Source organism: Vespa crabro, chromosome 7 (genome assembly GCF_910589235.1).
Source record: "Vespa crabro chromosome 7, iyVesCrab1.2, whole genome shotgun sequence".
Taxonomy (NCBI): domain Eukaryota; kingdom Metazoa; phylum Arthropoda; class Insecta; order Hymenoptera; family Vespidae; genus Vespa; species Vespa crabro.
In genome coordinates, this window is record NC_060961.1 from 7538025 (window position 1) to 7549465 (window position 11441).

The 11441-nt window shown below is 39.3% G+C and overlaps 1 protein-coding gene across 1 annotated transcript; it reads left to right on the plus strand.

Moving 5' to 3' along the window:
* The first annotated feature begins 5351 nt into the window (after positions 1 to 5351).
* Positions 5352 to 10710, plus strand: LOC124425632 (cilia- and flagella-associated protein 43-like). The gene is made up of 8 exons (XM_046966200.1): positions 5352 to 5913; positions 5983 to 6271; positions 6335 to 6796; positions 6857 to 7493; positions 7556 to 8348; positions 8431 to 8717; positions 8779 to 9204; positions 9298 to 10710. Exons 1-8 carry the CDS (start codon positions 5352 to 5354, stop codon positions 10708 to 10710), a joined length of 4869 nt encoding a protein of 1622 aa, XP_046822156.1.
* Positions 10711 to 11441: the final 731 nt, after the last annotated feature.

Consider the following 11441-nt stretch of genomic DNA (forward strand, 5'->3'; position numbering starts at 1 on the left):
GTTATAAAATCAAAATTATCATAGACATATTCTTAATATCTCTAATTTTGAACAGATCCAAATTTAGACTATTTTTATAAGAAAATCTGGAGACAGTTTGTAGGTGGTAAGAGATATCTACCATTTTCTAGAAAGTTAAGGGGCAGGGACAGTGGTTTTCGTAGGTATGTATATCCTCTCAGCGCGCCATGCCACTCGTCCCGCGTCCTCGTCGAGTCGGAGTGTCGTCGTTCCTGTCCCCGCCGCAGGGCGACCCCAGCGACACTCGTGATTGGTCGCCCGAGGGGACAAGGGCGTGGTTAACCTCCATCGCGTCTTTCGATAATTATACAGCATCAAGAACAACGCAGTTTCGTGTATTCATCACGTTTTTCACTTTAAGAACGATCGCACTTTCGCCTCACCGTCGAAAATCACCTATAATTTGGTGAGGACTTATTCTAGGATCATCCGAATAATCGTTGAGTAATTTGTCATATCGATGAAGCATTATCGATTCTACTCTAACGAAGAAATGACCTTTTTCTTTCATTTCGCATCCTATCAACACAATGTTCGCCATCTTGAAATATAACTTTATAAAATAAGTGCAAACATATTTGTCGAATTTATAATTACAGACCCAAAACGGGAGAAAGATGAGAAGAAAAGGAATCAGATTACGAATAAGTATGATACATGGTTCTCATTTTCATTAGAACTTTACTATTTAAACCCCAAATACGTCTTACTCTTGAGAGTCATGTGAGTTTTGTCGAAGGGAAAGGATTTACAGAAGAAGAAGAAGCAGGAGAAGAAGAAGAAGGAGGAAGAGGAGAAGGAGGAAAAAGAGGAGAAGGAGGAGGTGAGAAGGAGGATTCGTCCTTTATGAGAACCATCCGTTGAGGGGCGCCAGAGTTTGCTGGTCCGTTCACGTGGAGGGGCTAGCAGGGGCGTGTTGAAAATGCTCTCACGGCGAGAGCGTGGGCCTTGCCGTGTCGCGGGATAATTGGGACACCGTGTATTATCGCTTGCGTGCCATACGCGGTGTGCAGTGTGTGATTGGATAGGCGGAGATGGGTCGCGCGAGATAGCTGACCCTAACTAAGGTAGAAACCAAGGGTATATCTCCGAGGACCATCTTCTCCATCTGCAGCAGCATTACCTATCTACGTCACGGTTGATGCATGGCGTGGGCGTTCCTGCGTTCGTACTCAGTGGTTCTCATTTAATTACCCTTCGACTCTTGGAATGATGGAAGCGACTCGTTGATGTCCGAGACATCTTACGAATTTCATCATGAAATTATAGAGTACCTACAACAAGAATTTACACTTTATAATATTGATCAGATACATTAATACTTATGTAGAATATTTTTTATTATCTGCGAGATTGTAAATTTATTCGACCGTACTTATATCGATTCAAAGAAAAGAAATCCAAAATTTTTTGACGATCAGAATGTACAGAAGAACAGCAGAAGAATAAAAAGGGACACAGCCGATTATAAATCATGAGGTTCGCCGGAGCCCTTTGACGATACACTCTACAATCATATAGGTATACCCGAGGAGTACAATATGAACTGGCGATGTGTATATACGCATACGCTCTCCCTATCTTACGGCAGGACCTCGTCTGGCACGCACGTACGACAGAGAGAAGGGACGTTAGAGAGAGAAAGAGAGTCCTCATTAACCGGTTATTAATAGCTTCGCCGGTTCATATTAATGACAGACGCATCTGCTTCTTATATATCTACCTGACTCTATACCGGAGCCTTCTCGCCCTGCCTCGCTAAAGAGTCGAAATTTTTAGTGCTCGTCAACTGCAGTCATGCGAAGCGGTTGCGCGTTAACCGGAACCTCCGACCTTCGATCCTGTTTTACAAGCTTCACTCATGTAACAAATAAAAGAAGAAAAGAAATGTACTCCGGCTTCTTGTATTTTCTAACTTCTTATCTTTTTTTCTTATTCATTGTTGACATCTCAGATTTCTATAGAAAAGAAAGAGAACAATTGTTTCGAGTTTAAAAATTCTTCACTAAGACTCAAAGCATATAAACTTGTAATACTTCGTAAAATTATATTTACGTATTTAGTATACGTACGATACCTAAGCTTCAACATTCTAATCCAGACCAATTTCTTCAATATTTTCTTACTATATTATACGAAGAACATTTGTTAGATCTTTCGAGAACTCGATGACACTAGCATGATGATGAATCGACAGGAAAAGGAGGCGGTAACAGTTTATCCTTTCACCATGTTATGGAATCCCAATTTGAATTCTAGTATGTTCGCATTCCCTATGGTTCAGAGACGTGGAGGGTGCAAAGAGGCAAATGCAAGGACGCAGATTTTGTAATCCGTTCGTCGTAAAGAGTCACGAGGTGATAAATCGCGGAGAACGGACGGCTTGGCATCACGATGATATTCAGTAGCGAGCTCTGATGGCTCGTTCCCCAATTTAAGTGGTATTCATGGCGACACAAAGAGTCTGGTAGCTCATATGTCATCGTGGCAACGCTATACCTTCTCTCTAGTTTTTTTTCTTTAAGATCGCTTTGTCGATTGGTGCTTGCCGCGCACGTAGATATAAATATATAGAAAAAGAAAGAAAGAGAAAAGAGAGAGAGAGAGAGAGAGAGAGAGAGAGAGAGAAAGAGAGAGAGAGAGAGTCAAAGCTTTCATCATTGATGCCGCTACATGCATGCCTTCTTCATATTTAAGAGTCACAAGCGAGCTATAAAGACGAATGCTAATTAATGTTACCGACTAGGAGACCAACCCGCCCTCGTGTGTGGTCCGATACAAATAGTCTCTTGACATTGTTATTAATATGTTGTATATTCCAATGCACTGATGATATTACTCATGTTTGAAGCTGAGTAAATAGTAATCAAGATACCATATATACCTAAATATTTATTTTTTAGAATAAATCTAAAACTTTGAAAGATCTTATGGTCTATTCTGAAAGAGACGGCACGTGATCTATAATACATACCGAAGAACCCGAAGAAATGACCGCAGCTGTTCAAAAGACGAGATACCAAATCGGGAGCTAGGCGAATCTATGCCGAGCGTGCTATTATTTTTTATGGGCGGAGGATAGACGGCGGAGCCGCGTATAATTTAACGTTTAGCGATTTAAACGTTTGTCTGTGATCGCGGCGATGCATCCATATAATCTAGCACCAGCTCGAAACCGAAACATGCAACCGTTAAAATGCAGCTGCTTCGACGAAACGACGACCTGCGTTGGCCAGTTTCCTCACCTTTTCTATTTCTATTTTTTATTTCATTTTTTTCTTCTATTTCTTTTTCTTTTTCTCTTCCTTCCTTCCTTTCTTTTATTTCTAGGATTCTTACGAACGTTCTCAATCGTTTTCTCTTCTTCTTTAAAACAAAGAGAACTTATGGTTTCTTTCGAGAAATAACGCTTGGAAGTATTCGCGCTAAAAAATCATATCTACTTTCAGAATTTTCTCGCACTATCGTTAACTGAACACGAAGTTCATCAGGATACCCTTTCCACCTTTACTCTTTCTCTCGTTTTTCTTCGATACGAAAAGAATCAGGCAGTAACCTGGCTCTCTCGACGTAAGTGCGAATCCTTTTTTATTTCTTTCTTTTCTTTCTTTCAGTTTCGTTGGACGGTAGTGATTACTGTGGTGAGTCAGAAAGAAAGCAAGAGAGAAAGAGAGAAACAGAGAGAGAGAGAGAGAGAGAGAGAGAGAGATATTCTTCTAAATTTTCTCGTTTTGTTGCACCATGGATCATGGACGTTGTCTATGGAAGTAGATGTGATGGTGCTAGCTGATGGCCGTGGTGGTGGTGGTAGTGGCAGTTGTGAATTCGATGAGCAGAAAGAAGGAGGAAAGGAAGGAAGAAGTAAAGAAGAAGAAGAAGGAGAAAAGAGGAGGAGTGAGGAGGAGGGTTGCAGACGAGGAGGAGGCCGATTTGGGGTGGAAGAAATCCGGGATGGAGGGACGGGGGTGTACAAGAGCAGAGGTTACTTTTAATGTCTCGCGTCACGCAGCCCAAGGCATCGTGAGCCTCGCCTCGTCCTCCTTACTAATTTGGCGCCAATTTCCAGGCAACCTCCCAAGCAAAAACTAACCGAACCATATACCGCTTCTATATACATACGCGTACCGTGTACTTCACCGTGGGCTCTGATTAAATGTTACCCGCCGTCTCTCTCTCTTTCTCTCTCTCTTTCTCTCTCTCTCTCTCTCTCTTTCTCTCTCTCTTTCACCCTTTCTTCATCTTCTTCTTCCTTGTTTTCTTCCTTATTCGATGACTCTTTCTCTCTTTCCCTTGATCTCTCTCTTTCTTTTTTTCTTTACTTTTTTTCTTCTTTTCGGATTCGTGTGTTCCCACAGTTCACACACGTGTACAAATACCAAAGGACCTTCGAACGTATAGCTTCTGTATGTCTCAGAACTTCTTGTTACTACAGTATTACCATGGCATTGATGATAGTGTTAGTGTAAAATTCAGAAGAAACGAAAGTTTAATCACACATGTAACTATGTATATTATCTCCCCCGTTTAAATACCGAAAAAGGGAGTCTCAATGATCATGTCGATGATGATAAGTTATGCAAATACGCGTCTCAGCGGGTGTCACTTTAATGGCAAGACCGTAAGTTTGGGTCCTACGATCGACGCAAAACACGCATCTTTCAGTCGTGGATACGCAAAGGGCAGAGTCTCAGAAGGGCAAGACACCATGCAGACCTTTCTTCGTTGAGCGAAAGAGAGAGAGAGAGAGAGAGAGAGAGAGAGAGAGAGAGAGAAAGAAAGAGAGAGAGAGAGAGAGAGAGAGAGAGAGAGAGAGAGAAAGAAAGAGAGAGAGAGAGAGAAAGAGAGAGACGAAGGAAGAAAAAGGAAAAAACAGTCTCAGCAAGCAGTACAGGCAGTATATCACGTTGCAAGGATAAGTTTTTGATCGGGCTCTGCTATACGGATGACTCCCTGCTGCTTGACCTCATCACGCTACGCTATGGGGGTCTTTATAAACCAGCATCGACTCCGAGTATCCTAATCACCTTTTGTCTTAAGCCTGCCAAACTCACCTTTGCCGGGGACCTCATTCTAACCGATAAGAGTCTGCGAACGTGCCCGATTAACTCGTTCTTGATATTTCATCTCAAACAAAACTACTTCCGTTTTTAATTATATTTAATTATGATTCTTTTTCAAGCCCCCTTCGATATCTCTCGATCGTATCGATTTGTTAGAAATGAAATTCCTCGAAGTTCAGTTTCTCATTGTCAACCGCATTCACCTCGAAACATTGCGAATTGATAGATGTGTAAAGATTTTTTAAGAGGTTATTATTAATAAACCGAGAAATGCCCGAAAGCACATGGAGACCATGTTGGACGCGCGGTGAAAAGATTCAGGAAATGGTTTGGATAGGCAAAGATGTTCTCGCTTGGTCCAATGGAATTCACATAACGTTCTTTCATGTTAATCAGAAAAAACGATTCATGAAACCTTGCGTCGATCAGAATACGGGCGATGGTGCCTGTTGTCTCTCAGCACACGCCACAATTCCGATGTTTGCGTTTTCTGAAAAGATCCTCACACCTAGAATCCTTATTTTTGCTTATCCTTCGATGACGAAGATATCCGAGTGTATACAAGGATCTAAAAACGGATATTCGGCTATTGCCTTCACTGCAGGGGATTATCTCGTGTCAGTGGGTTATTACCCTAAATTTTCGATGATTCTTTGGTCGTGGAGAACTGGTGAAAAAATCATGAATGTGAACACGCCCATGCAAAATGATGTTAAACAGATACTTAGAATCAATCAAACTGGTCCAACATTCATAGCTCAATTGGGCAAAACTTGTGGCGAATTGTTTATTTGGAGTCTCAATGTAATCAGCAAGACTTACATTCTTAAAGGTGTGTAACTAGATTTGATTATTCCGATGTGTATATTTAATTTTATAAGATTGAGAATGTACAGTACAGATCATGAGATAAAACTACCAAAAAATGAGCCGATACGTTGGGTAGATTGGTGTCCTTTACCAGGTGATCCTATATTGGCGATAACTGATCATGACGGGCACATATATTTGAGTAATGAAGATGGTACGAATGTGTATCGTATCGTTTATTCACAACATTGCGGATTATGCAATGATTATGAAATGCCAAGTATTTGTTGGTATCGTGATGGAATAATTTTAAGGACTACATTTTGTCAAATATGTTATTATAAAAAATATATTAATAATGATGTTTGGAATAAAGAGTGGTACGTACTTTCTATAATTAAAAAATGTTCGAATTTGTATTTCTTTTATGTCCTAATCAACAGGTGTATTAAATCTACGACAAAACCTTATATATTGATAGCATGCCCTTTAAAGAATGATTGGTTATTTTATTATACACTAGAAGGATATTTGATGCAAATTTATTTTTTGGAAAGTCATACAATACCATTAATACAAGAATACTATTATCACGGTGCTAATTATCGGTATCTTGATTTTGTATATCCTTGGTGTCATCACGTAGTAGTAACCAGCGACAATTCTAAGGACTTAACAGTATTAGAGTGCAATACTGGAATGGAAATAGCAAGAATCTCTCCAGAAACGATCGGTGATATTTCTTGTCAAGCTTCGCATCCAGATTATCCTCTTATTGCGTTAACCACTAACAAGGGTGAAGTAATTTTCATCCGTATAATTAATCCAAAGAATCCTGAGATTATCGTAAACATGAGACTATATAAAAAGCCGCTAAACTTAATCAAATTTTCTTCGTCTGGAAGGTTTGACATAATTTAGATCGAAAATATTTCTTTAATCCGTCAAATTTTGTTCTATCACAGGTCCCTCGTTGTCAGCGATACAAAATCTGGCAATTGTTTTTGCATCAGCCTAAAAAACGATTCGTATAGAGTGATAGGTCAAGTTCATGTAAAAAAAGTAATCAGCGATGTGTTGTTGTGTGATAATCAAAAGGGATTTAAAATATACGTTATACCCGTTACATCGATGACAAATTTCGTCGGAGAACAAGTTCTTATTTATAAAGTGTCGAAGATGCAAGTACAAATGAAAGAGATCATCGGGACATTAAATTTACATAATCGTTTTCGTAATTTATATAACGTACCGGGAAATTATCAATTGGTGGTGGGTACACCGTATCTTACACGACAACTTCAAACATTAAAACTATTAGAAACAACAACGAAAGACATCGAAATAGTTGGCACAATGCCAACGAATCATTATTTTCGATGTGCACGTCTTTTCGCCGATCGTAATTGGCTAACGACGGCCGCATACGATGGTTTGATCATCGTTAGAAATAAGTCGATAAAAGAAATAGTAGCAAGTATGATGACACATCATAGACATGACTTTGGATCTGTGAAGGGTCTAGTTAACTCTAATGCTAATTTAGCTATTGCCCTTGGTCACGATGGGTCATTAGTGGGAATGAAGAAAGTAGAGCAAGTGGTAAAATTACAATAATTTTAATTGTTTATCTATCGAAATTATATAAAACTCATTTAGCGTAGGCCGATCAGCAAGAGGATATCACAAAGAAATTGTATCTCGTTGATGATTCTGTATACGAAAAAGAGAAAGAAAGGATACTTGCTGATTATGCTAGTTTGAATTCATCGTTAGTAAGTCTACTGAATCCAGCCAAGCAAGGATTAAATAAATTCAAAGAGGAGATCGATTTGACCTGGGTCGAGTGGATAGCAAAGGAAAAATTAAAGGAAGAAGAAACTGCATGCGCTCAGAAAAGAACAAGCATAATGAAGGACTTCTTGGTTCTGAAGAACGTCGTCGTAGAACTGCTGAATAAGAACGAAATCGTTCCGGAGCTGGAGAGGTTACCGGTGTCGGCTTTCGACCTCGACAAGGCCGAGCGCGAGCACGCGATGAAAGTAGCGAAGCATGCTCGAGAAGATAAGCGACTGGAATACGAGTTCAATTGCAGTTCTATGGACCACATTGCCGCTTGGATCAAAAGAACTTATTGGGATCCTCAGAAGATTCTTGCTAAATCGATCTTTTCAATATTGAATTCTCTCGAAGTGACGAATTTTCCATTCATTCTTGAAAACCCAGAAGTTAAAGAAGCCCTCGAATACGCTGAATTTCAAAGGACTTTTTTATGTAGTATCGTCAAACCAAACTATTTTCAATGTTGGCAAATATATACAGAATCTCAGCTTGAACTGGCATTGGTTGATCCTTTAAAATTGACTCGCGAAGAAAAGGTAAGGGTGGGTGAACTCTTGGGAGATGAGGAACGTGAGATCGATGAACAAGAACTGGCAGAGCAAAGGGCTTTCGAAGGTAGAAAACCGACAGATTGGAACGCGTCGATCGGATCTTTCATATTAATACTTAACGTCGATCTCTTTCGTTTTGTTCAAAGGTATGACGGGCCACCGGTTCATCGAGCAATCCCCTCATTATTACTCGCAGATGGAATCTTATGGGTTTGGTCAGGTGATACTGAATAATCATTACCTGATGGACGATTGCAACAAACTCCGATCTTACTTCAATAAGATTTTTAATGAGATTTATGAGAAAAAGGAACGCGAAATGAAAGTGATACAAGATAAAATCAACAGGATATATTACATTGATTCTGAATTAAAAATCATGTTCAATAAATCGATACCACGTTTGCCTTTGGTACCCACGTGGCACATTAAGGTATAAATATGATTAAGTTTTCGAAACGATAGAAAATATTTCATTCGAATTATCAAATTAGGAAAAACCTGAGGAAATCATACGAGTTCTGGATAACGAAGTGAAGGTTAAACCTTATATTTCACCGTCGCAACAAGAAATTTTAGATAAACAGGAAGCCGAAGCCGAAAGGATCAGGCAATTGTTGCTAGCCGATGATTTTCGAGAGCGTGCACTGATGGCAATGATGGATGGTGTGTTAGAGGTTCGATGGGAAGATATTATTAAGAAGGACATACCAAAACCCAGCTGTATGCTGATCAAAAAACCAGAGGATTACACAGCTGAAGATATTAGGACGGTTAAAAAGTATGAAGATGACATTAAGAATCGCTTGGAAGAAAGAGAATATTACAAAAGGATATTACAATCTGATTATGCGAAATTGGAATCTTCTTTGCAAGAAGGCATTGATAAATTTAATGCCAAATTGGATGAAGTATTTTTGGTTTGTAATGGAACAAATATATTAACGATTTTTATTATAAAATTATTAGTCGAATCTTCATATCATATTATCATTATATTGATAATATTTTAGTTGAGAATAAAATTGGAAGCTGCGATAAAACAAATGGAACTTCGTTACGTACGTGGTCGTATACGGAATTACAATCGTGTCAAGAATATTGAAAGCTACGAGAGGATAAAAAATAAAATTGAGAAGAATCAAACGTCCGAGATGATACTTAAAGAGGAATTGGAATCTCTCGAAAATGTTCAAAAGAATTTGTTAAGCCCGTTAGAAGTAATGTTTAATCGTGAAAAAATATTGAACAAGAATTTTAGATTAGAATTTCCGTCTTTGGGAAAATCATCAGTAGAACTTATCTTACGTCAGTACAAGCGTCGACCGAGAACGAATTTGAAAAACATCAATATGTCCGATTTACTCGATCTTGGTAAATGCGTTTTAAATCGAATAAAATTGGTTTACTTGCCAAAGATATGTACGGAATATTTGAAATTGCTGGATGAATTGGACGTACGACCAAGCACATTGCCATCTTTGATAGAAGATCATCACTGGGAACATTTAACGCGAATTCGACGTCAGCGGATCGAGTTGGAGCTTAGGATAAAGGCTCAACAGGCTGAGATAAATCGAGCGGAGAGGGTAGTAAATGCCTACGGTGAGAAATTGAAGAATAGTCAACATAGAACACGCGAACTGAGAAAGATATTAAGTAAAATGAAAGAAGATGGAAGGATCTTTGATGTAAACACCGAGATTCAGTTGGTTATGAGAATGGGCCAGGTGGAGATAGGTTTGCATGGTCGTTGCGACGACACCTTAAACGCGATCCTTATACCTAGAAAAGTTGTCGAGGATGTAAACGTGTTGATCGCAGAGGCGGGAGAACGTAAAGTGAAGGCAGTGGAGCATACGATCAGTTTTCAAAAGACCGTTCGAAATAAGGAATGGGAGCATCGCGCGTTAAAGATGCGAATCGATGATCTTAAAGATGATCTACACTTCGTTGAGAACACCAACCTCACTAGAGAAATACAGATATATTTAAAACGAAGGGCCAGAAATTTGAGGGAGGACAGAACTACCCAACGTTTGGAAAGGGAACTCATGATGATGCAGAATTATTTTGGCAAAAATCTCAATGAATGGGCCGAAAAACTCGAAGAGATCGATAAGAAGATCGAGACCATCAAGAGGAAAAACGATCTTCTTGATCGCATGATCATGAACATGAACGTGGTGAGGTGCGAGATGGAGTACAGCCGTGATCTTATCGGTGAGGAGAGGCAACGTCGGTACATGGACCGGAAGATGCAGATTCACATGAAGAGATCCGATCTGATCAAGAAACTTCAAGATAATTATGCAGAGCTCTTGGCTCTGCAGACGGAACACGAGCTATTACGATTGCGACGTTATCCGGCGTTGAAATTCTTTAGAAGACTCGACGATTTGAACGATAAAAGGAAGCCTTGTTGAAACGTTTATCAGCTTTATTCGATATATACTCGATTTCATGTTGCCGCTATGATTTTCCTATTGGTTCGTAAAAGCCGCTTACTTGTTTCTTATAAAAATGAGATTTCATCGTTTTATATCAAAGATCAATATATAAGTCTTTCGAAAAATATTATATAGCATTAATTGGAACGCGGAGCAATTTAATTATGGTTAAGATAAACGTTATCGAATAACGAGAACTTTTCTACTTGGCTAAATTACAATCCATACTCCTAGCTAGGGATTTAATCGTCCAAGTTTTCCAACGTCTTACAAAGGACAAGCGGCAATTTGCGCGGACACATAAATCAACGACGGTGGACGTGGTCTCGATACGGATACATAATAGCCTACCACGATCTATAGACTTTTTAAACCATAAATAACAGTACTAATAGTATAGGAGCGAGATGAATGATGCTACGATCATGGTCCAGGTCGCCGCGAAGTACGCGTACGAATCAATTTCATCTGGGAAGTTTCCAGGTGGCCCACCTTTTTTCGATGCCGCGCGTAAAATATAAAACGAGAGAGAGAAAGTGAGAGAAAGACACGCATACATGCAAAAAGAGGTGGCATATGAAAAAAAAAGAAAAAGAAAAAATATAGAGAAAAAAAACTCATACTCATTCCGTGACGATTAAACGTTGATCTTCGTTTATCCTTACTCTCTTTTCATTTCTGTTCATCCAGGATCTCACAAGCCGCGA

Excerpts from the sequence above, each read along its gene's own strand:
- LOC124425632 (XM_046966200.1), top strand. The coding sequence starts at position 5,352 with ATGCCCGAAAGCACATGGAGACCATGTTGGACGCGCGGTGAAAAGATT. Across the intron at positions 8,718-8,778 it reads TACCCACGTGGCACATTAAG|GAAAAACCTGAGGAAATCAT; the intron begins GTATAAATATGA and ends TTATCAAATTAG. Across the intron at positions 9,205-9,297 it reads AATTGGATGAAGTATTTTTG|TTGAGAATAAAATTGGAAGC; the intron begins GTTTGTAATGGA and ends ATAATATTTTAG.